The following is a 25,478-nucleotide window of genomic DNA, read 5'->3' as shown; positions in this document are numbered from 1 at the left end:
CGGATACACAGCACACGCCGGCTCTGAGAATTCAACGATTTCAGCCACAGAAGGCCAGCTGCAGGACGACTACGTGCACCGACACATGCCGTCTCCCGACATTAAACGTGCCCCACGCACACCTCTCTGTATCACGCGAACAGAGGCAGCACAGCAGAGGGATACCGCAGCTCGGCGAATCCCCCGGCCAAGCCGCCTATGGCCAAGCCCCCAAATGCGGGGGACCCGGCGGGGCTACCGAGCAGCGGTGCAGCCCAACCTGGGAAAGCTTAGCCCTCCCAAGCTTTTTAGACAGAACCATCCCGTCCTTTGGTACCCAAAAAACGCCCAAGTCACCGAAGGTGGGACGGATCGACACGACAGAGATGTCCAGCAAGGCCCCTTCTGCGCCCAGCCGCTCGCTACCTGTCCGGGGAACGGCCAGCCCCAGCCGGTACAAACCTTTGTTCCCCACGGCGGTGGCTGGGCTGTTGCCGTCGCCGGAGCTGCTGCCCCCGGACTCCTCTTGGCGGAGACCGAGCGGCGGCGACGGCGACTGTTCTCCCTGGGAGCCGCTGCCGGGGCTGCTGGTGCTCGGTCGGGCTCTCTTCCGAGGGGGATCCCGCCCGCAGCCCGCACTCATCCTCAGCGGGACCACCTCCGCCCGCCCAGCCCGCCTCAGCCGCGCGGGCCCGCAAGCGGCCGCCGCGACCAGGCGGCAGCCACTCTTTGGGGACGGCGCGAAGATGATGCGGCGGCGACTCTGGCGGCAGCTCCGCCTCTCCGCATCCTCCGGCCCGCAGCACCGGGGTTGTCCCGCCAGCCACTCCCTCGGCAGGAGACGAGGAAGGAGCAGCCGGGCCGGGTCCGAGGCGCGTCCCGCACGGCGGGCCGGGGGCTGCCGCGGCTGGCAGCAAGATGGCTCCCGCCCGCCTCTCCCCCCTCACCATGGCGACACGCCCCGCCCCCGCCGGACGCGGGCGCGCGGGCCGGAAAGCAGCGCGGCGCGCTTTACGGCGTCGCGCGGAGGTCGTTGCCGCGGCGAAGGACCGGCTCGGGGCCCGGCGGCGCCATGGAGGGCGGCAGCAACTCCAAGGGCAGCGGCCTCGGCGGCCTCTTCGGCGCCGGCGGCATGGGCTACTCGCACGCCGACCTGTCCGGGGTGCCGCGTGAGTACTGGCGCGCAGGGGCGACCGGCGGGGCCTGTGGCGGCGACCACCCTCGACCCTGGTGGCGGGGATTGGGGGCAGGGCAGTTTCCGCTTACCGTCAGCGAGGCCAGGCCGGGCGCCCGAGCTCTGAGGGCCCAGAGGTGGCAGCTTCGCTCTCGGGAATCAGGACGATACGGCGTGGGCAGAGGGCCAAACCGGTCGAGAAACCAGGCCAGGGAGGCCTCTGGCTGCTGCTGCCGGGTGGTTGGAGGGGCAGAGACACAGCTTCCCTACAGGTGGCCGCTCGGCGGTGGTGCCCTGGTGCGACAGCTACCGGTTACAGAGACGTCGTATCGGTCCCCTCCGAGCTGCTTCCCTCAGACAGGGAGTGTCGGTGCTGTATTTTAATCAATTGTGCAACTTTACGGCAGAATTTTCACTGCCTCCGCGCAGGAGATCTGCTGCCTGCTGACGTTTGCGGGATGAGAAGTTGGTACTAGGAAGATTACTGTTAAAGTATGCTGCTTTTGTTCTTTTCAGTAACTGGAATGAGCCCTTTGTCCCCGTATTTAAACTTGGACCCCAGATATCTAGTACAGGTAAGAAGGTAGATTATTGTGTTAAACACAGTTCCATTGTTTGTGTGGTCATATATGAAGACTTCAAAAATCCTGTGTTGCTGTGCAGTATCTTGAAGTGATGAACAGTTGAAAGGAACGCTTTTTTCCCTCCAGTCTTGTTCCAAATAAAAGCCTGCAGTGCCATGGCATCTAGAAGAAGAAAATTTAGAGGATAAGTCACACTGTTGTATCAATAAGAACCTGCCAGTATTGAAGAAGTGTTCAAGCAAAGCCTGCATGAGGCACTTAGTGCCATGGTCTAGATGACTGGCTAGGGCTGGGTGCTAGGTTGGCCTGGATGATCTTGGAGGTCTTTTCCAACCTGGTTGATTCTATGATTCTAATGCACCCTTGCTGCAATTTCTGGCATTTATCACACCCTTCACTGAGCCACTTCAGTCAGGGCATCCAGAAATTCTCCACTCTTTCAGTGAGTTAACTTTCTCTATTGTAGTGAGTTTGTGCAGTTTTCTCATGTGTTGAACCAAACCTTAGACCTGATACAGACTTTGTCATCATATGTACTGTCATCACAACAGCAGCAAATTTCATACTACTTTCCCCATGGCATTTTCCAGCTGAAGGGAAGTCATCAAGAAGTAGATCTTTCCATTTTATTCTACAGAATAACATAGCTATTGTACTTGCACAGCTTAATATTATTTGATGTAACAAGATGGCCCATAGGCCACCATAAGGAAAGTAATTTAAAGTCCTATCATGTTTTCCTTTCTCAGCAGTACTAACTATAGCCTAAAGAATCATAGAATCAACCAGGCTGGAAGAGACCTCCAAGAGCATCCAGTCCAACCTAGCACCCAGCCCTATCCAGTCATCTAGACCATGGCACTAAGTGCCTCATCCAGTACCTTAGTAATTTTAGTTAATATTTTCTGTGTATTTTTACACATAAGGCTTCTATCATGCAAGAACATGACATTTTGTAGAAATAGCACAGAGGGGCAACAATTGTATCTGCTAATCTTTGTGTCTTTTGTTTTGTATTAACACTGTGTCACTACTTTTCTAAGTGGAAGGCTCTAAATGCAGTTCTAGGGGCTATTTTTTGTATTTCTCTTTCAGTAGAAGCTGGTTTATAATGTAACATTCCCATAACGATAGAACACAGGATATATGCCTGTATTTGAAGTGGACTCACTGGTGTGATTACCTTGCCTGCTGTTGAGTGGTCAAAAAATGATATTTTTAGACCTCTAGAAAATACCCTCTGAAGTTGTCTTGTTTAGGTAGTACACTATCACTGGAAAGATGGTTGGCATTAAAAATGATGTAACAGGAGTTTTTGTATCTATTTTTTAAAGCAGCCAAACAAAACTTGCTTTAAAAAGAGAAGGGATGATCATCAGTATTGTGAATATCCTATAAATTAGGGCTGAAGACACCTATTAATGCAACACCAGAGCCTACAGTTTTGATTGTAACACTTCACTGTTCTTTATATTTAGTACTAGTGAGCATTTGGAGATCTGTAGAGCCCAGCTACAGCCATGAGCAACCAGCACTAGCTGACCCTGCTTTAAGCAGGGTGGTTGGTTAAGAATCTGCTGAGCCTGTTTCATGCATTCTGTGATACTGAAAATTCAAGGATAAATATACAGCTGTGATCCTGCTTTAAGCAGGGTGGTTGCATGCAACAGGCTCAGCAGATCCTTAACCATTCTGTGGTACTGAAAATCCAAGGATAAATATACAGCTATGACCCTGCTTTAAGCAAGGTTGTTGCATGCAACAGGCTCAGCAAATCCTTAACCATTCTGTGACAGTGAAAATTCAAGGAAAAATACACAGCTATGACCCTGCTTTAAGCAAGGTGGTTGCATGCAACATGCTCAGCAGATTCCCTAACCATTCTGTGATATTGAAAATCCAAGGAAAAATATACAGCTATGACCCTGCTTTAAGCAGGGTGGTTGCATGCAACAAGCTCAGCAAATCCTTAACCATTCTGTGACAGTGAAAATTCAAGGAAAAATATACAGCTATGACCCTGCTTTAAGCAAGGTGGTTGCATGCAACAGGCTCAGCAGATCCTTAACCATTCTGTGCTACTGAAAATTCAAGGATAAATGTACAGCTATGACCCTGCTTAAGCAGGGTATTACAGTTAATACTTTAGAATACAAGAACTTAAATGATTAGCTGTTAACAACTGCTTTATGAAGGTATGCAGGTCTCCTGTCCTTAAAAAAAACATCATAGAATCAACCAGGTTGGAAGAGACCTCCAAGATCATCCAGTCCAACCTATCACCCAGCCCTATCCAATCAACTAGACCATGGCACTAAGTGCCTCATCCAGTCTTTTCTTGAAGACCCCCAGGGATGGTGCCTCCACCACCTCCCTGGGCAGCCCATTCCAATGCCAATCACTCTCTCTGTGAAGAACTTCTTCCTAATATCCAGCCTATACCTACCCTGGCACAACTTGAGACTGTGTCCCCTTGTTCTATTGCTGGTTACCTGGCAGAAGAGGCCACCTCTCACCTGGCTACAATGCCCCTTCAGGTAGTTGTAGACAGTAATAAGATCACCCCTGAGCCTCCTCTTCCCCAGGCTAAACAGGCCCAGCTCCCTCAACCTCTCCTCATAGGATTTGTGCTCCAGGCCCCTCACCAGCTTTGTTGCCCTTCTCTGGACACCTTCCAGCACCTCAACATCCTTCTTGAATTGAGGGGCCTAGAACTGGACACAGTACTCAAGGTGTGGTCTGACCAGTGCTGAGTACAGGGGCAGAATAACCTCCCTTGTCCTACTGGCCACACTGTTCCTGATGCAGGTCAGGATGCCATTGGCTCTCTTGGCCACCTGGGCACACTACTGCCTCATTTTCAGCTACTATCTATCAGTACCCCCAGGTCCCTTTCCTCCTGGCTGCTCTCCAGCCACTCTGTTCCCAGCCTGTAGTGCTTCTTGGGGTTGTTGTGTCCAAAGTGCAGAACCCTGCACTTGGCCTTGTTCAGTCTCATCCCATTGGCCTCTGCCCACCCATCCAGCCTGTCCAGGTCCCTCTGCAGGGCTCTCCTACCTTCCAACATATCAACACCTGCTCCTAGCTTGGTGTCATCTGCAAACTTACTGATGCTGGACTCCTGCTTTCAGAATGCAGTGGAAAAGTTAGTCTGATTCTTGACATTCTTACAATATGAGGCTGGTGGTCTTGTGATAGTGAATGCTACAGGGTGTTCATGGTTGCTACAAAATGTAATAAGTAATTAAGCAAATAGTAATTAAAAAAAACCAAACCCATAAACCCCTCTATCTAAACAAAGAAAACAACCAATACCCACATTGTATGAGTTTCTTGGCTGCTTGATGTAGTTTATAATACATCAGAACAGTTAAGGAAGAACACTCTTTGGTCAGTTTATCTTTTTGAAGTCTTTTTTTCACTTTCACTAGAATACACAGTATAATTTCATTTTGTACTAGTGTGCACAACAGCACTTCACAAACACCAGCTGTATCTATCTTATCTTTAGTTCATTATATGGATTAAAATTTTAAAAAATAGTATGGCCTGCATAAGTAAGGCCATGCTAATGTAAGGGTGGGGAGACACTGGAACAGGTTGCCCAGGGAGGTTGTGGATGCCTCCTCCCTGAAAGCATTCACTGGTCCAATAGAAGGTGTCCCTGCCCATGGCAGGGGGGTTGGAAGCTGACAATCTTTAAGATCCCTTCCAACCCAGGCCATTCTCTGATTCTATGATTTAGAAGCACTTGCAGTACTTTGGAAGATACAAAAATAATTGTTTTGTTTTCCCCCAGGATACAGATGAGTTTATCTTGCCCACAGGAGCTAACAAAACTCGAGGCAGGTTTGAGCTGGCGTTTTTTACCATTGGAGGATGTTGTATGACAGGTAGGTGGTTGTGGTTTTTGTGTTTGCCACATTTATGTACTGCAGCAGTTAATGAGATTGTAAATGTCTTGTTCTGCAATCTAGCTTTACCTAAGCAGCTATTTAACTTCAGTCTGTACACCAAAGTCTGTTCTCAGTATTTGCTTCTAGTATTGTGCTGCCTGTTTTTGTTTCTTCTTTAAAAGTAATAACTGATATTATGCTATCTAGGGGCAGCATTTGGTGCACTGAATGGTTTGCGACTTGGCTTGAAGGAGACACAGAATATGGCATGGTCAAAACCTAGAAATGTACAGTAAGTGTTCAATCTCAAATGAAGAAGCACACCTTAGCCACTAAGCTGTTTCATCCATTTTCTGTAGGGTTAGATCTGAACATACTGCAAAAATAGGTCTATTTTAGTGTCTTTGGTGGAGACAAATGGGCATGACAGTCTTCATCAGGCTATGAAATGGTTTTAGTTATAATGAATGCCAGTTTAAGCTTTTTGCTTTTCATTTAGTGGCACTTGAGGTACCTTTAAGGTCCTCTGAGGTACCTTAAAGATTTGAGAGTAAATTGCTACTTTGAGGCAGATTTCTAAGAAATATCAAAGTCAAAAGAGTGTTTTTATACATTGAAATATGTCCAGAAAGAGCATAGTTGGCTTTGAGCTTTATTTTTGCTATCACGTACTTCTGAGTGAGTTCTCTCTCCTTTCCCAAATATTTCAAACTGCTGAAGAGATTAAAATGCAGAAGCTAGACCTGCCTGGATTTACATCAGAGATGGCTTAGCTGCATGCTGGAAGTTATTCTGGATGGCAGTGTCCACTAACACCCATAGCACTCCCGTGTTTATCTGATTGTTTCAAAGAACTCAGTGAAGAGCACGGGTTTTTTTTTGCAGTATGCTTCTAGAATTATTAGTAGTTTAGACATGACTATAAGAAAACTTAAGTGCATGCAAAGGAAACAGAAGTAGAAGAGTGAAATAACTGGAGAAAACCATTTTCACTTCCCCAAAATACTTTGGGAAAAGGCAATTTTAGAGGAGGAAATTAATATTTTCTATTAGTTTATCTTTGCACCTTTTAAAACATCTTTTAGTATTCATTGTCCCCCTCCATACCTCCTCTAGAATTAAAGATAGAACCAAAATATTCTTCCCTATAATTGTGACTCTTCCACAGTGTTATTATAGATTAGCAGATTTGTATCTTAACGTATTCGTAAAGAGCAGAGTCAGAGGAAACTGCGTTGCTAAATGCAACCTTTGAGTCGAGTCCAGCAGGTGGCAGTCAGTGCACACACGGCTCTTAGTCCTCCCCCTTTAAGGGAAAAAGCCATTTGAAGGTCATCACCTTGAAACAGTATCGTGTTTTCTTAGCAGATGCAGGGAAGAAACTCGCCTGGAGTACCTTCAAATTTATCCTTAATGTACATAAATATATCTTTTTGTTAAATGAATTTTAATTCTCCTATCATCAACTGTCTGTTGCCCTGGTTGTTACTACTTTTCCCTCATCAATTCAGAATTGATGTCATTTTAACAAAATGGGGATGAGGGTTGTAATTAGGGGAAGTTTGTCAATACCTTAGCCTCTTGAGCTTGTTTCCTCTTTTCACAAATTAAGGTTTTTGTTAGTGTTTAGTGTTTGTATCTCCTAACAAAAAAATATGAAAAAGGAAGTAAGAGTGGAAAAAGAACTCAAATCAGACTAAATGTAATGTGTGACACTTTCATTGCTTTAAATGATAAACAATGTTCCAGTGGTAGTCAGCTGTCCAGAACAGTACTGTGTCTGTGATAGTGTTACACTGCTGGGAGATAAAGATCAGTCATTTCTTCTGGCTGCTGTTGTCACCGTTTTGGAGACAACTATGCCAAAAAGGAGTGACACTGTGCTTCTCTGAGAGCCACTAAAGATTTGCTTTCACTCTTTAGTGCTAGTCTGGAAGCATACACACAGAGATACTCAGGATACTTCACTTTTGTTGGGTGCTAAGTTTAACAGATGCAAGGTTTTCAAAAGATTGCCTCTTTTCTGACTTGCTTTGGCTCAGACTTGCTTTTAATACCCACACCATTTGTTCACGCATCACCATGCTTCCTGACAAAAGGTCCTTGTGTTGTGGCCATCTCCTAGAAGAACACTAACTTTCTGGGAGGTCTTTTACCAGGTCAAGTCAGCACAAGTGTATCAATCATTCTTGGTAGATGTGTGTAGTCACCACGTAAGGAATATTTATCATCTAGGGTTAGAAAGTCATTTGAAGGGAAGTTTGATCTGAAAAGAAAGACGATTTTCTTGACTAAATACTTGCCATCAGTATTGTTTGTAGTATGCGTGGTAGAGGAGATTATGTATTACCAAACTGTATGGTTTTCTTTACTGTTTGGTTTTGAAGAGCTTTTAGGTCATTATTCCAGTTTCATTAATCATTTGTATAGTATAAACACATTACACCTACTAACATTAACACTGCCTCAATATGAATACAGAGAGCTAAAGGTTTTAATAACTTTTTAACTCCTTTTCAGGATTCTAAATATGGTGACAAGACAAGGAGCATTATGGGCTAACACTCTGGGATCTCTGGGTAAGTAAAGTCATTATTTTGCAAGCAAAAGAGTTTGAAGAGGTACCTGTTTGATGGGAAAGTGTATTCTCTAAGTTTTCATTATGGAATCCTTCAGAAAAAAAATGCATTTCTTTGGGACACAACAGCGATTGAAAAGGAAATTGAAGGGTAAAATAGATTTGAACCAGAAGTAGCCAGACACTTGTAATTAACCCCCACATTTTTAGTATGTTATGAACAAGAACTCTAGCTGTGACATAACAGGAATAACTGAAAAATATAGGTACTGCCTACTTGTTAAGAAATTCAAGTTAATTCACAATTTATAATTATATTATTAAAGTTACTTCAGAAATATTCAAGAAGGGACTCAGTGTTCATGTGAGCAGCCTGCTGTCTATTCCAGTCAGAGCCAAAGTATTTCTCTCTAAAACAAACGTCACAGTGACTACAAATATTTGTCCTTTTATGATGGTAGCTTAGCTAGAAAAAAAATCACATTTGATCCTGTCCACTTTAAATCTAAATATTGCTTATAACTAATATGGGTTACAAAAAAATAAAAAGAAAATTAACAAAAGTCTGATGTATGAGGAAAAATATATGAGAACTAATCCCCTCTCTGCTCAAATCTCATGAGATAAAATCACAACAGAAAAACAACTTCAGGTGATTTTTTTAAAGTCACTGGAATAGGTAATGCCCTGGAGAATACAAGCTCTTTGGCTTTTTCCCTCCCCAGTCTTAAATGATCAAAGGGTGCTCAGTTACTTTGGAAGGAGAAATACAAAACTGATTAAATTGTTTTGAAGACTGATAATGAAACTCATAAAGTGGGTAGAAGAGAAATCAGCAGTACTTCAAACAGAGATTATATCATGTTATAACTCAGTCTACGTGCATTTAGATATTGAAAAAAAAGCATCCAAACATAATCCAAGTTGCATTTATTGCATTTTGTTTCAGTTTTACTTGTAGTAGATTAGCTTGCCTTTTAACTCAGACATCATTTTTTAAGGCATAATGTAGAGACCATGGTTAGAGATGGGATTCAACTACGTCGAGAATGGCACTTTTCCTAAGGGCTGTCTAGTGAGTTTTATGGTGGGAAGCTTTTTGGGGGTTTGTGGAGTGTGTTCCCCCTACCCCCCTATTCCCTTTCTTATTTTCTGTTCCATATCTAATCAAAATATGTCTGAAAACTGAGATGCAAGGACACTGCAGTTCAAGGTTCCAGGTTAAGTAACACATTAACAGGTTTTTCCAGCTGTGTTTGAGGAAAGATTACTCAAGAAAATGTTTGTGCATTCCAGTAAAAAAATGCTTTGGGATTTTGTTTAGCTCTGCCATGTCCTAGCTACCAGAGCAGTTCTCTTCAAGGATACAAGTATTGCATCTTATTTTATTTGTGCATTATGTCCATACTTCAATAATTCATCTTGTCACTACTGACAATTTTTGTCACTGTTCCTGAACAAAGGCAGCAGTATCTGTGTTAAACTATTCTTTTTAAATGTGGCTGAATTCAGCTCTTCCCTCCCCTCATTGTTAATACTACTTACTACTAAGGTGAGGTAAAATAACTATTGTCTCTGCTGAGTGGGGAAAGATGGCACTGGTCAACTTGTCAATGTTAATATGGCTGCATATGAAGTATTTCCATGCTTCTTAGCAGAAGTAAAGATTTTGAATACTTGGAGGACAAGGGATGAGTTGAAGTGGCATGGCATTTTCATCACTTTAGAATGACACATTTTACTGCTCTTTGTCAGCAGCAAGTATGATTTTGTCATGAGGGGTGAGGATGGAGGTGTATTCTCCCTTCATCAAAATGCTTAGATTAAATATGCATCCATACTAAAAGCCCCTGCATTTTTAATTCTCGTCCTTTCCTGGACAGTCCACAAAGTTCTACCAAAGCAAAAGACCCTCCAGGGATAAAGTTTTCAAATACAAGTAGAGGTGAAGCAGCTGTTGATGTCAAATCCCAAGGAATCTTGTAGTCATTCCTAAGGGGAATGTAGCCCTTGCAGCAGGATCAGAATGCTGTGCTTGCTTTTCAGCTCCCTCATAATGGGCAGCAAACTTTCCTGCTACTTAGACGGTGGTGTTCAGTTTGATGCCATTCACAGAAGATAGCATAAAACCTACTAGTCTAAAGTTAAACCACAAAATTTGAACTAGCAAAATGATCTTGTTTCAGTCAGTGCATTATGTTTATCATGTCTTGAGGCAGTATTAAATGTCATTAGATTGCTGCATTTTAACCAAAGAGAAACTAAAAATAGTTGTAAAATAGAAATAGAAAGACACAGCAAAGATAGGATTTGACAGAGGATTCCTGCCCCTTTAATACCCTTCTGAAAACATAAAATCTGTGCTTCAGGAGCATAGTGTAAAAAGTTCCATAAAGCCTGGATTCTAAACCTGGTGTCTCGGAGCATGGGAGTTTTAACTTGATTTTTTAAAATATATTTTTCTTCCCTAGCTCTACTTTACAGTGCATTTGGAGTCATCATTGAAAAAACAAGAGGTGCAGAAGATGACCTGAACACCGTAGCTGCTGGAACCCTGACAGGAATGCTATACAAAAGCACTGGTAGAGTAGCAAAATATTTCTAGTTATCCTTTTCCTGTGCTTTATCCTAGTTACTGGGATTCTCATTACTTTTACTAATTACTTCCCTGCTCTGAAAATGGGCAGTGTAAAAGTGGCACACTAGGAGCATGGGGCTAGAATGTAAGTTTTTTGGTGGCTCCACAAAGCAGCAGACAATAGCTTGTCTGCATCAAGATAAAAACATATATTCTTGGAATCATAAAATCAACCAAGTTGGAAGAGACCTCCAAGAGCATCCAGTCCAACCTAGCACCCAGCCCTATCCAGTTGACTTAGACCATGGCACCAAATGCCTCATCCAGGCTTTGCTTGAAGACCCCCAGGGATGGTGACTCCACCACCTCCCTGGGCAGCCCATTCCAATGCCAATCACTCTCTCTGCCAACAACTTCCTCCTAACATCCAGCCTAGACTTCTCCCAGCACAACTTGAGACTATGTCCCCTTGTTCTATTGCTGGTTGTCTGGGAGAAGAGGCCACCCCCCACCTGGCTACAACCTCCCTTCAGGTAGTTGTAGACAGCAATGAGGTCCCCCCCTGAGCCTCCTCTTCTCCAGGCTAAACAACCCCAGCTCCCTCAGCCTCTCTTCATAGGGTCTGTGTTCCAGGCCCCTCACCAGTTTTGTTGCCCTTCTCTGGACATATTCCAGCACCTCAACATCTCTCTTGAATTGAGAGGCCCAGAACTGGACACAGCACTCAAGGTGTGGCCTGACCAGTACTGAGTACAGGGGAAGAATTACCTCCCTCATCCTACTGGCCACACTGTTCCTGATGCAGGCCAGGATGCCATTGGCTCTCTTGGCCACCTGGGCACACTACTGCCTCATCTTCAGCCTACTATCTATCAGTACCCCCCGATCCCTTTCTTCCTGGCTGCTCTCCAGCCACTCTGTCCCCAGCCTGTAGCGCTGCTTGGGGTTGTTGTGTTGTTAAATCTCATCCCATTGGCCTCTGCAAGTGTTCTGTGTATTCTCTTGATCACCACCTTCCATTTTGGAAGGTAGATCCCATTTGCCTGCATTCACTTATAGACTTGAGCAACTATTGATTTTATACCCGCTATACCTAAAAAACATGGCTAAGAATGAGCTGAGCATGTATTTGATACAATATGTCTGAGTAAATATTTGAGTATTTATTCACTGTTTATCAGACATAATTTAGCTCTCATGATTATTACTCCTGTGCAAGTTGGAAAGAATCCAATTGAATTTAGCTGAAATAGGTTTTTTTTAAGTGCTTATTTTCCTTAAGTAGTCTTGGCTGTGTGAAAAACATCTACATATCAAGGGGGATGTTGATCTAATAGGTCTCAGTTATCTGCTAGATGCAATTCAGTTATCTTAAAGAAGACACTTAACTGCAATTATTATCATGCCTTAAAGGAAAAAGCCTAATGCTGTCTATTTCTGAGGTTAAGCACCAATAACTAGAAATGGTAAGTGGGATGACCTTATCTAAGCAAAAATAAAGCAGTGGTACTCATCCACTGCAACCCTAAATTGTAAGGCAAAAGTTCTAAGTAAAGGTTTATTAGTGAGAAATCAGGAATTCAACTTTAACATGGGTTCTGGGGTTTGTTTTTTTCCCCTTAAGGGAAAATATTTTGGTAAACCAATCTTACAAATTCATTAAAGTATCCAGAAAGAAACAAATATATTTACAGTGTTAATACTTTGCTGTTTGTGAAACACATCTTGCAGTAGGACTCTAGTCTTTGCATAGTGGTCAAAACTAACAATGTTGTTTGAGCACAGCATGGATTTAAGGTTAATTTGCTGTTGCATACCAAATTGTTTGCAGAAGAGAGGGTCTGAGCTTCATCAGCCAAATGCCTGCTAACACGTATTCCAAGCTCAAATGCTGGAAAGCTACAGTATGTCATAGACTGACATCAGGACAGGAAAAAGCATGGTTTGAGTACCCCACTAAAGGGTTGCCTTCATGATTCACCTGTATTCTACTGAGGAGATGCTTCTAGAATGTACTTTTGAATGTCTAACTGGGCCTCAGTGGCTTAACGGTGTTTACTGGAGGCCAACTTTATATACTGGGCAAAACAGTTTGAAGAGGCTTTTTTCCTCCTGGAAAAAGGGGTTGCCTACATGAGTCACCTTATTCTACTGAGGAGATGATTCTAGAATGTACTTTTGAATGTGCAACTGGGCCTCAGTGGCTTAAAGGTGTTTATTGGAGGCCAACTTTATATATTGGGCAAAGCAGTTTGAAGAGGCTTTTTTTTCCTTCTAGCCTAGACTAATTGAAACCAGAAATAATTGGCTTAAGCAGCTTTCTTAAGCAGCACTTTATTCATTCAGCCTTGCAAGTGCACCTGGCTCTCTTGTAATGAATTACTTGAGCTTTCATGAGTGACATACCAGATTGGCAGTGGCAGCTGTCTAGGGTAGCAGTATAGAAGTCATTTTTCTGTAGGGAGTTATCATTCAGGAGAACTACCATCTCTCACTGCAGCAGAAGCTTCTCCCTTACCTTTCAGAAGTATAAAGCTGGCATTATCACTAATCCCTTTCTTTGGCATAATGCAACCATGTCTCCAGTCACATGCACAGTCGTCTGACACTACACTTTTCTTACCAGAGCACAGTGGGACTTGTTTGGTAACATAAGATCTGCTGAGCTGACAATAAAAGGTGAGCCTAGTGAAGTCTGCGTTCATTACAGTATTGTATTTCAGGGAGGTTTACACATACAAACTGCAGCACACAGAAACTCAAATATATTTCTCTCCATATACAGGAAAATTGAGTGGTGCAGTAGAGCTCAGAGGTCAAGAATTAGTTCTAAAAATGAAAAATGTTCACATCTCTTGGAAGAACACAATTCCAATCTTACTTTCCTTTATTTATTTTGTGCTTTGTCCTTCCTGTTGCTTCTCCCATTCTTCCTGTCCTGCCACCTTATCCCAGAGTGCCTTTCCTAACTCTGTAAAACTTCCCACTAAGTTATGCCTTTACTCAACATCAAGATATAGTTACCTTTAAAAGTCTTAAATGTTTAAACCATAAGCAAATCAGCAGCTCATATCTGTGACTTACCAAGGTTTTAATGGTTTCCTGGGTTACAGTGAATGCCATAGAATCAGCCAGGTTGGATGTTGTGATGGCATTTAAGAAACAACAGAATACTTGAAAGCCATCAGGGGCATTACTGTTCTAAATCCCCATATTTGATCATCAGCTTGGGACTGCCACAAACATGCCACTTCAAGGCTGTTCAGTAATCCAGAAAGGGTAGATAGAGGGTTGGAGGCAGGGCTGTTGAGTCAGATTTCCCACTTTCATCTTTCCTGATTTATAAAGAAATAAGGAATGTATTTCAGAAGAACCTGTATAAAGTGTGGCAGGTTTTTAATGAATTACTTTCTAGTTCTCTTTTTATGCACAGCAAGGATGGAGGAATCACATCAGTAACCTTGTACTGACAAGATACACTTAGGTACACTCCAAAGCCTAGATTGAATTTCTGAAGCAGGTTATTGAACCTTTGCTGAGGGTGATGCATGGGCAGGAACTAGTGGGAAGACTTTCTGAAGGTGTAATTTGTTGCCCCCAAAATGGTCCTAGTTTTCAAAGTTTGTTCCTTTAGTGGAGTCAATCTTTACCAAAATGCTAGCAGTCAAATGAAAAGCTTTCCAAAATACTCATCTTCTAAAGCTATTAGGTTGTGAGCACTTTTGGGCAAGGCTATTGAACAGACATAAGATGTAAGAGCATTAAAAAGTCTGCAGGTGAGGACTGTGGAAGCTCAGCCACACTATTAACTGGAAGCATAATATTAGTCCCTGAAAGTTCCCGCATTGCAAGTGACTAAGGCAGTGAAATCCCCAGGACTTCTGATAGTCCTCCTGAGAGCCATTCAAATGCTGTTAATGTGCTGTAAAAAATCAACTATTAGCTGAAATCTGTCTCAGCATACTGTGTGGCTTTGATTAACAGACATTGAATTGAGTTTGAAAGACAACACCAATCTGAGGGGCATAGAAACAGCACACTAGCTGATCCCTTCCAAAGTGATCTCTAATTCTCACATTTATGCAAAATTGAATTTAGTACCAAGATTTTGTACTAAATTTTAGCCCAAATCTAGCAATATGAGCAACTTGTTACACTAGACCTGCAACTTAATGAAAGTTGGGTTTTCAACTCACAGCTTAGACTGAGTGTTCTGCATAGAAGCTGAGCGAGGAATGAAAGAAAACCCTTTGTGTTCCTTTGGCAATGGTGTATGGAGTACAGATGTTGTTGCAGCTTAGACCCATTTGAGTTTTGCTAAAAGGAAGTCCAATATTCTAAGTTCACAGGAATTATGTTTCTATTTAATAAGATACCATTCTTTTTTCTTCCATTTCAGTCAAAGACAGGAATTAGAATATGCCATACCAAGGTTTTCCTCATAGATGTGAAGCACAAATACCAACATATCTTAAACCTAACCTCCTGTACTCCAGCTTGCACCCATTGCCCCTTGTCCTGTCACTGGACATCACTGAGATGTTGTCCTCCTAACATTTGCCCTTCACATCTTTATAAACATTAATGAGGTCACCCCTCGGTCTCCTCTTCTCCAAGCCTCCCACCATGAAAATGGTTCACAGATTACATTGGCTTGGAAGAGATCCTCAAAGGTCATCTTATCCAGCACTCCCGCAGTGGCACCTCCCAGTCATTACATCACAAAGATATAGCCAGCTGAGGATCTTACACTCTTCAGACACGCAGGATTGATCACTCATTGAAAAAGATACTTAGCTAGGTAGGACTTCGGTGTGACCCAGCAAAACAGCTAATTGCTAATTAAAATTCCTGAGAGAGACTTCAGTAAACAGAAAAGTTAACCTTTGCCTCTTTATCTGAGGCTTACACAGGTTGTAGATGCTCTTTTTCTTAGATTTTTTTCCCCTTTGAGATTAGGGAAAACAGAAACAAAAATAAAGTAATACCTCACATGACATTATTTTGTTGCTGTAGTTCTGTGCAGTAGGAACCCGATATTGGGTAGGGTGTCTCATGTGCTTTGCACAACAGGATGTTACATAATTGGGCATAAAATGGCGTGCAACTGAAGAGAAAGAAGTTGCATGCTAGTTGTAGCTGAAGGAGTGCTTGTCAATGTAAGACCTCGAAGTTGATACATATGAATTAAGAAGAGCTAACTGGTTTATTGCTAGCAGTAAAGTCTGGCCAGAGCTAAAGATCAGGTTTGTGAAATTCAGTGAGTAGGAGTTCAGAGAAGTTGTGTGAGCTAATGATTTCCTGAGCTATAAATGCCTCTTTGCCTCATGTCCAATCAGTTTTCCATTGGGCCAGAAGGGGCTTTTCACTTGTTTCAGGGTGGAAGAAGAGCTTTTTCAGACTGCTGAGATCTTTACATTTTGTGCATTGATGAAAAACAAGGATTTGCTTCTGAACTTTGAAGTTCAGAGCCATCAGGCATTTTAGAAATTAAGAACCTGTGTCAAAACCTGCTTTTAACTTAACAGACCTATAGGACAAACTAAAGCAAAACACTACAAGTAATAGCTTGTTAGGGCTTTCTTTGTTACTTGAGAACTAGTGTCTAAGAATGCATGTGGCCACTGAAAGCAGAGCTGCAGGGATTTCCAGAGTTCTTACTGCCATTTACAGTAGCTGAAGTAATCCTCCATCAGTCATGTGCTGCTGCTTTCACTCAGTGAAAAAATAGGGGATTTTAGTAATGTTTGCAAAGTAATTCCAACAGCTTTAATACTTCTGATCTTGTACATTAAATAATAACTTATGTTTTTTCTCATTTAGCCTTCACACTGCAGTCATTGCAGGAAAGTTTCCCTGTTTTGAGTTTTGTTGCTTCTGTGTTTCAACCACAGTACTGTCTTAGTTGCAGTGGTCTGAAAGTGGAACTTGCTTTTCTGCAGCCTACATTGTTTCCAAAAAAAGCTTTATCCATTTCCTCAGTGATTTCTGTACCCAGATACTTTGTCCATACTTAGATTCTGTAAAATTATACCTTTGGAGCAGCAGGAGGAAACAATTTTCTACTGACATAGGACCACCCAGAGATGTTCAGACAAATGTCTGCAGTTAGTCACCACTGTGCTTGAATTTGGAGCGTAACTGAGGTTGCCTTGTACACTTGAGAAGTCAAGCCCTTTAAGTTGTTTAAAGATACGTTTTTCTCTTGGAAGTCCTAAAGGAAAAGAAACTCTTTGCATTCTGAATGCATCAGAGAGATTGGAAGACACAACACTGGTCACAACTTAACTCTTACACTTCTTTTGTTTAGCATAAGCATATAAAACTCTTTGCATTCTGAATGCATCAGAGAGATTGGAAGACACAACACTGGTCACAACTTAACTCTTACACTTCTTTTAGCATAAGCATATGAAACTCTTTGCATTCTGAATGCATCAGAGAGATTGGAAGACACAACACTGGTCACAACTATTACACTTCTTTTGTTTAGCATAAGCATTTGGCTCTGGGTTTTCAGTTAAGGTATTTGTAATATTTGCTGTTGGTTGCTACATGCTTTAAACATCCCAGAAAATAGCCCCAGGACAGCAGAAGTAACACATGCTGAAAACAGAGACATCAGAGTCCTAAATGGGAGATTTTGCCCTTCTATTACACTGCACAGATAATGGTGCTACCTATTGTACAAGTCAAGCTCACTATTGGAAGTGGGTCATACCACAAAGAAATGCAAAGCTGTGCTATGAGACTACTATGTGTCATTGCATAGCATGCTCTGAAATCTATCTGAAATACAAAGAAGAGGGACAGGGAGAGCTGCTCCACTCTTGTCAAAGAACTCAACAGCTAAGGCCAGACAGCTGAATGCTCCTTTAGAGAGCATCAGATATGTCTTTGGAAACCCATAGCAGTTCTCAACTCTTGCACAAGTTGCCTGATCTCAAAATACCTGCTTCAGAAATGACTGCCAGCTAGGTCTTTGAGTTATCTTATTTGGACATACGAGCTATGGGGCTTACAGCCCATACGAGGTACAGGGCTTGTCAGGGCAGGCTTGGTATCAAAGGCTTGCAGAGGGTGATTGCAGAGGAAGGGTGGGAATATGTTCTATCATGCAAACACAGCTGGGGTGGGAGTGGAGAACTCTAGGGGTTTTGAACAAGGTAATCTTCTCACAGGGCTTAACATTTCCTGCCCAGCAACTGGGCTGTGTTCTACAGTGCATTACTATTTGATGCCTGTCACTGACCTAGAGGTGTTCACTCAAATGCAAGTTTAACCAGGGAAACATTTTCTTTCACCTTATCTTTGTAATTACTGTGTATAGATCAGAAACCAGGTGCAACTGCTGCTAAAGTTTTTTTTCTGCAGAACATAGAGAACCTGTTAAGAAACATTTATTGTACATTAGAACCTGTTAAGAAACTTTTATTGTACATTTCATTCTTGTGGGGCTTTTTTCCAAGTCAGGAATGCACCTATACCAACTGCAGAACTTCAGTTCCTGTTCATGACAGACTTCCAGTGAAACATTTTCTTTAGCAAAGTCCCTAAGTTGTCTGAGAAACCTGCTTTATGTCCTGTGTTTGGCACTTAGGTGACTTCAGAGCTGCCATCCTCACCTGTCTGACCTCAGCACATGAAAACATTAACATGTTTTGCATTAGGAGTAGTGTGTCTTAGCAGCACAGCATTTTAAGTGACTCAGGTATTCAATGAAATCCTAACTTCAAAGAATGTGGAACCAGGCTTGATCACCTTCAACCTAACTTCCTTCCATTGGAAGAACAGGTTTTAAAGGGGAAAGAGAGACACTGAATTTGAAGACTGAGAGAAGAGTCTACAGAAATAGCCCCAGCTATGTACTGTGTTGCATTCAAAGAGGCTGTTCCACTTTTTGTTCATTTTCCTGTATGCTGTAATAGTTAGAACCCCTCTTTGGGAGTTTATTCTGTGAGAAGTTACTTCCTAGTATGAACAATAGAAAGTCAGGCTCTCTAACATTGTATTGACTTTTCCCCAAAGTAATGAGTTAATATTTACAATTTTCATGTTTTGCACAGGGTCCTTTTAAATTTCACTTGTGGCATTTTGCCATAAACTGCTTGGATGTGGTTAGTTCAGTGTACACAGCTGCAACCCATTCCTTTGAAAAGGCTTTCGTGGAACAAGTTCAGGATTAATTAACAAAGCAGCCTACATTTGTGTTCAGAAATCCCAATTGAGGCACATAGGTGCATAAACAATATGGCTTTCCTTTGAGGTATGGAGTTACAAACATTTAAGGCAGTGAACTCCCATTAGGCTTGTATCCCAAAAAGCTCTTGAATCATCAGTCTGGCAATGAAACTGGCTGGATGTGACCTCTGGTACCAAGTCCAACTTCTGCTATCACTTCTGCAGCTTCTTGGTTTCATTACGTGCCTAGGCAGTGCAAGTAGGTTTAACAGCCCCAAAGACATCAATTTAATCTTGCACCATGAGTAATGCAGTGTCAGTCTAGCTGACGCCAACAGCTGCTTGTCCCGTTACAATCAACTCTGTGAGACAACTTTATGACAAGAACAGGGGGAAAAAAAAGAAATCACTGATTCCTGAGATGTGTTTCCTTTCAAGTTTGAGGAACCTGAATTCCAGTGTCAGTTTTACCAGTAAAACAGACGGGTTTTATCTAGCTGTAAGCAGAAACTGACCTTGTCCTATATACTGTACATGATCTAACTGGCTTCAGCGGGTTTGACAAACATCACTGACTTCGATTCTGCAAAGTTTTCCTAGTGGTGTGGGTTATATTCTCAGGAGTTCCTGTGTATTTTTTATGCATTCTGGGAGCTTTGCCAAAACACTTTCTACTACAGAGGAACAGAAACATTTTGCTCTTTACTAAAAGCAACAGAAGTCTCTACTTCTGTCCCTGTACACCACAACCCTCGCATAGGTGGAATGGAGTTGGGATGCTGACTTCCCAGCTTCAACCAAGTGCACTGTCTGCCTTGTATCTTTCCCTTCATGACATGCAGAAACTTCAAGTCTTGACTGAGCAGTAGAGATTAGAAAATACAATTTTTTCCCAATTGCCTGTGTTCCTCAGTTTTCGCCATTACAAGATGACTATTTTGAATATCAACAGTAGTGAGAATGAAGAAAGTTTAGCATATGCCATAGTAAATTCTTGCCTGCTGAGCCCTTTCAGCTACTTCTGTTTTAAAAAAGGTTTACAATTATGTTTAAAATACATAAAAGCAGTAGTTAAGTTCTTCATGATAGCCCTCATGAATCTGGCACACAAGGTCATGTCCACTTCAGCTACTGTTGTGTTACTTATTTCCTTCCTCCTCTTTCTCCTTACCCTCAAACCTAGTTGCCATAACTGAAAAATGTTGTTGTTTTATTATTCCTCATCTAAAAATCCTAAAGGGAGGAATCATAGACTCAACCAAGTTGGAAGAGACCTCCAAGCTCATCCAGTCCAACCTAGCACCCAGCCCTAGCCAATCAACCAGACCATGGCACTAAGTGCCTCAGCCAGGCTTTGCTTGAAAACCCCCAGGGACGGTGCCTCCACCACCTCCCTGGGCAGCCCATTCCAATGCCAATCACTCTCTCTGTGAAGAACTTCTTCCTGACATCCAGCCTATACCTACCCTGGCACAACTTGAGACTGTGTCCCCTTGTTCTATTGCTGGTTACCTGGGAGAAGAGGCCACCCCCCACCTGGCTACAATGCCCCTTCAGATAGTTGTAGACAGTAGTAAGATCACCCCTGAGCCTCCTCTTCTCCAGGCTAAACAGGCCCAGCTCCCTCAACCTCTCCTCATAGGATTTGTGCTCCAGGCCCCTCACCAGCTTTGTTGCCCTTCTCTGGACATGTTCCAGCACCTCAACATCCTTCTTGAATTGAGGGGCCCAGAACTGGACACAGTACTCAAGGTGTGGTCTGACCAGTGCTGAGTACAGGGGCAGAATAACCTCCCTTGTCCTACTGGCCACACTGTTCCTGATGCAGGCCAGGATGCCATTGGCTCTCTTGGCCACCTGGGCACACTGCTGGCTCATCTTCAGCTTACTATCTATCAGTACCCCCAGGTCCCTTTGCTCCTGACTGCTCTCCAGCCACTCAGTCCCCAGCCTGTAGTGCTGCTTGGGGTTGTTGTGTCCAAAGTGCAGAATCCTGCACTTGGCCTTGTTAAATCTCATCCCATTGGCCTCTGCCCACCCATCCAGCCTGTCCAGGTCCCTCTGCAGGGCTCTCCTACCTTCCAACAGATCAACACTTGCTCCTAGCTTGCTGTCATCTGCAAACTTACTGATGCTGGACTCAATCCCCTCGTCCAGGTCATCAATAAAGATATTGAACAGGACTGGGCCCAGCACTGAGTTCTTAAAGCAGGAAGAGATGGTATCTTCTTGTAAACACCTGAGCTCAGGACAGATGGAATAGACAAAGCAGGGCTGGGGGAGAGCTATCTTTGCTTCAGGTATTCCATAGTGATTCACCAGGGAAGCAGTCCTAACTTAGTTTGAGAGGAAGTCTTGCCAATGATGTCGCATCAGGATTGGGTGTGACCTTTCCTGAGCCTGGCAGCAGATTTGAGGGGAGGGTAGAACTAACCCAAATATCCTTTCTGGAAAGTTACTGAAAAAAGAACTTCTGTTAAGATGCCTCTGGATTTGAACAGCTGTGTAGAAGTTTCTGTAGCCTGGTATTGCCTCAGAGGTAACTTGAATGGATTTTCATCTGCTTCTCTTTTTCAGGTGGCTTGCGTGGGATAGCTCGTGGTGGTATCGCAGGCCTGACGCTGACCGGCCTCTACGCTCTGTATAACAACTGGGAGCACATGAAGGGCTCTGTGGCCCGGCAGTCCCTCTGAGCAGAGGGCAGCCAGCACCGGCAGAGGACACACTTGCTTAGTCACCAATCAAATCAGTCGTGAGACCTGTCTGGTGCCTCTTCCTTTTTTATTTGCCATTAGTCTGAAACTGAAGGAATCTATGCTGGGAGGAACCTCTTGACACCACATAGCTGGACTGGCCCTTTCCTTCCTGCCAGCCAGTCACTGAACAGGCAACAATATTTGTTGGACCTGCAAGCGAGCCAAGTGGCTACCAAGATAGAATCTCCCTGACATGCTCACCAGCTAGTTCTGAGCCAGAGCTGCAAGGCATGCTCAAATCACATAGCTGTACCTGCTGTCTGCCAAGCCTGTTTGGCTGCATGCACTACAGGAGGAGTGCTGTGCAGCAAAGCCAGCGTCTGCAGAGCTAGGTAGGCACTGCAGGCTTTCCACACACATCACCTGGGCAGCAGAAGCCTTAAGGGGCAGCTGGCACAGGGCAGGGCATGTTGTTCTGGCAGCACAGGGTAAGCTGTAAAAAGGGACATCCTAAATAAAAGATGTGGTACTTGTGCATGGCCGTTCATATGCTTTGCTCTTCCTGCTGCTGCCAAACCAAAAGCGTGCTGCAGCCAGTGACTTAGTTACACTTTTGCTTTGAAGGACTGATGGGATAAAATTCTGGGGGACTTAGCAGGTGAGGGGAAGTGAAGTAACAGGCTGATTGCCTCTTGATGTGAGATGATGGGGAGGCATACCAGGGTATGACTCCACTCCCTTATTTGCTGTAACACGTAAGGAGCTGGTTGTTTCTGGAAGGGGTACAGTTTCTGTTGCAGAATGGTTGCCAGCAGATTGTCAAAACATTTGGCTGCTTCAGGATCTCAGAATTCATGTCACCAACATTAGAAACAACACAGTATAAATACTCTCATTGCTTATTACAGGGGTTTTCATTGGCAACAGGCCTTTTCTCACAAGCACTGTTTGTAGGTTTCTGACAGAACAAACTATGAACCTACATCTTCCCCAGTCTTAAAATTAAACCATGCACCAAGCATTGCTTGGAGATAAATTAAATGGTAAGTTATGAATTAGCTCAGTACTTTGAGTTACTCTATCACAGTTCACTCCTTTGACTTTAAATAAATACAAGAGATAAATAATTACACAGGTCTGGGAAAGCATGATGGTAGGGCAAGGAAAAAAGAAGAAACTTGCTGTTGGATGGGCAGCTTAAGCAAAAGAGAAGCTTACTTGGAGTTCTCCCTACTCTTGGTAACATTGCACACAACAAAATAAACACAAAACAGCAGCACTTACCTGCCTCTGAGAAGAAATAGTGTTGCTCAGAAGCCTCTTCAGGAGGAAATGACTACAGAGACTGGCTTTTAATAGAGGAAGTGCTCTAGCTAACGAGCTTTCACACCTGAAGTTAATTACCTTTGCTTGGATAGCCCGTCAGAGGAGCTGCTTTACACTAGCACTTAACTAGATGTAAGGGAAAGAAATCAGGCCTTCTCTTACCTGCTTTGTAGGTACTACTTGTGAAGCCTTACTTTCCACTGCCTTAGTGGGCTGTGTGTTACTGTTACGGTGTTAGATGGACCTTCTATCATGCAGTTCTTGAGGGCTGTGCCACCAAAGAAAAGGTCCCCTACAGGCTGCAGAAAGGTGACCTAGATATCATGTGCTCAGTGCTGGCATGTGGGACATCAGAAAAATGCATGCACTTGATTACTGAGTTTTTTCTTTCCCCACTGGCATCAGTCAGTTCCTCTTCACCCATTTTTCTTGGTCAAAGCTAATAGGACTTCTATTCCTGCATGATTGGCAATGTTGAATGAGTGACTAACAGTTGCTTTGGAGGTTGAGGATTGCTTTTTAATTGTCAGGAACTTTGTAATGTATCTTAGGTTTTTCTAGAGACTTTGAAGTATGATCCAGGATCTCTGAGATGGGCAAGTTGTGAAGCTTTTAAAATATCTTTATCTCCAGTACACTTAAATGAGGAATGTAGAAGCAAGTTTTTTGTAAGTTGAAAGTTGCCACAACCTTCAGGCTAGGCTTAAAACAGTTTTGCATAGTCTGCAATAACTTGACATTTCCTGGAACTGCTTCAGGGTACAGCTGAGTGCATTTTTCAGAACTAGCTGTGTTTCCAGGACTATTACAAGCTTTGAATCGTAATCTCTTCATATATAGAGTGATCCATAACTTGAGATACAAAATACAAACATGGAGGGAGCAGTGCATGATCTCTACTTAATGTGTTCATAGTCTAATGGCAAACAATCAGTATGAAGTTGCTACTTAAAGCTGTGACCAAAATTCAGTAGGGAAAATTCAGTATCTAAATTCAGTAGGGGAAAAAAAAGGGTAAATTTAAGGTACAAATAGGATTTGGCAAGCAAGGTCTAGACCTCCCATGCAGTGTTTCAGAAATGTGAGCATGGAAGACCTTGGCCATCTTGAAGAGCAGTATGCTTCCTCTTGCAGTGCCAGTTGTCTGTCAGTGTTGCTGAGACAGTTTCCTGTGCTGTGGCAGCAAGTGAGGCAGTCTGAGAGAAAAGGTATAAGGAAAGCATTCTGAATCTTGTCAAGCTGCTTTGGTGTAGTCTTTTCAAACAGAGAAAGGCAATTTCACCATTCCCTGCCAGCAGGTGACTTCTCTGACAGTTTGAGGAATTGGCTGAAAAATCCTATCTTGAGGTAACTAACCTCCAGCTTCCTCAGTGCAGCAGAAGCTGCCTCTGAAAATGGGAGAAAAATGTATGTTAAGGCAAAAAAAAAAAAAGGAGCCAATGTTCATAGCCTTCTCCTTTATTTTCTCCACTGGTCAGAGCCTGGGGCACCTTCCCCTGCTGCTCACAGCAGCTCTCAAGGACTGAGTGTAACAGGCCTTCACCAGGCATGTGCTCAGTTTGTCAAGTCTCACCCAACATTCGCCGTGGAGCTTCATACCTTCACCCAGACATACGTGACCACAAAGCATTTCACTTTCTTGGTACAGAAGTTAGGAGGATTTGTGTGTCACAGAAACATAGGTGAGGAAGAAATGAGAGCTAAATGCTCTAGCTGCACAGGGAAGGAAGGAAATTAAATTGTTTTAGAGAGGACCCCATTGCTCAGTATAATCTGATAAAGGGGGAAAAAAAAGGGTAAATGTTGTTCAGAGAAACCAGGAATAGCATTCTCTGCTCCAGCTACTCTTATCTTCTTCGTCTTTGGAAGACTTGGAAGTACCTTTTTCACTGGAGTTAGAAGCTAAACATTCAGGATACATGTTCAGGACATCTCCATGTGGCTGCTTCTAACGCCAGTCCACTTAGAAATACTGTGTAAACACACCCACGCATTGTTGCATTGTTGAAAGGCTGCCAGGCCCAGCTGCACACTATCTTTGTGAGAATGTTCTCTTCATGGTAAAGTAAGTCTGGAGTTTAAAGGGATGGAAAATCCTCAAAGGCTGAACAAAACATGAGGGGCAAGAGATACTCAAAATCTGGAAGAGCCAGAGTATCTCAACTCAACTGGACAACCAGAGCTGAAATGTTCTACAGGCATGGGAGTACTGAAGTCCACCAAAAGTCCATGAATCCTTAAGTATTCAAGAGTGATAAGAAACAAACAATTTTGTCTAAATCTATAGAGGCCAGGTGACTTCTACATACCAACTGTGTATTCAGGGTGTATGTGACAGTGCAGTAACTGCCGAGTTCCCCATTACGAATATACCTGGTGCTAGGGCTCCCTGGCTTTGACAGAGGGGCTCCACCCAGCTGTAGGTTGTGGTGAAACAAAATGAAAGGTGTGAATCTATCACCGGGATGGAAGCAGGGCAGGAGGTA

At 43.2% G+C, this 25,478-nt stretch overlaps 2 protein-coding genes and 1 non-coding gene across 4 annotated transcripts in view; 2 read left to right on the top strand and 1 right to left on the bottom strand.

The window, feature by feature from the left end:
- PARG (poly(ADP-ribose) glycohydrolase) overlaps positions 1 to 1,310 on the bottom strand; it is a 68,499-nt gene extending 67,189 nt beyond the window's left edge. Inside the window, exon 1 of one of the 2 annotated variants that reach the window (XM_064145378.1) lies at positions 1,246 to 1,310. Coding sequence is in view for 1 of the 2 variants with exons in the window: in XM_064145376.1 (XP_064001446.1) it covers positions 442 to 622 (181 nt within the window). In the remaining variant the exon portion in view is untranslated. Of the gene's footprint in view, positions 1 to 441; positions 1,058 to 1,245 lie in introns of those variants that run through there. The other variant, XM_064145376.1, reaches the window with a different exon arrangement.
- On the top strand, positions 988 to 22,201 carry LOC135176341 (mitochondrial import inner membrane translocase subunit Tim23). Its single transcript, XM_064145384.1, has 7 exons — positions 988 to 1,148; positions 1,670 to 1,728; positions 5,537 to 5,630; positions 5,841 to 5,925; positions 8,154 to 8,212; positions 10,683 to 10,793; positions 21,548 to 22,201. Exons 1-7 carry the CDS (start codon positions 1,052 to 1,054, stop codon positions 21,661 to 21,663), a joined length of 621 nt encoding a protein of 206 aa, XP_064001454.1. The 5' UTR covers positions 988 to 1,051; the 3' UTR covers positions 21,664 to 22,201.
- LOC135176587 (small nucleolar RNA SNORA74) lies at positions 7,378 to 7,578 on the top strand. The gene has a single exon (XR_010302745.1). It is a non-coding gene; the product is annotated as a small nucleolar RNA SNORA74 (small nucleolar RNA).
- Positions 22,202 to 25,478: the final 3,277 nt, after the last annotated feature.

Source organism: Pogoniulus pusillus, chromosome 6 (genome assembly GCF_015220805.1).
Source record: "Pogoniulus pusillus isolate bPogPus1 chromosome 6, bPogPus1.pri, whole genome shotgun sequence".
Lineage (NCBI taxonomy): Eukaryota > Metazoa > Chordata > Aves > Piciformes > Lybiidae > Pogoniulus > Pogoniulus pusillus.
Note: the sequence above shows the minus strand (reverse complement) of the source record. Positions and strands in the feature narration are given on the sequence as shown.

What these genes read in the sequence shown, in the direction of transcription:
- LOC135176341 (XM_064145384.1), top strand. Translation starts at nt 1,052, where the DNA reads ATGGAGGGCGGCAGCAACTCCAAGGGCAGCGGCCTCGGCGGCCTCTTC. An exon ending in ACCCCAGATATCTAGTACAG is followed by an intron (nt 1,729 to 5,536) that starts GTAAGAAGGTAG and finishes GTTTTCCCCCAG; the next exon opens with GATACAGATGAGTTTATCTT. An exon ending in TCAAAACCTAGAAATGTACA is followed by an intron (nt 5,926 to 8,153) that starts GTAAGTGTTCAA and finishes ACTCCTTTTCAG; the next exon opens with GATTCTAAATATGGTGACAA.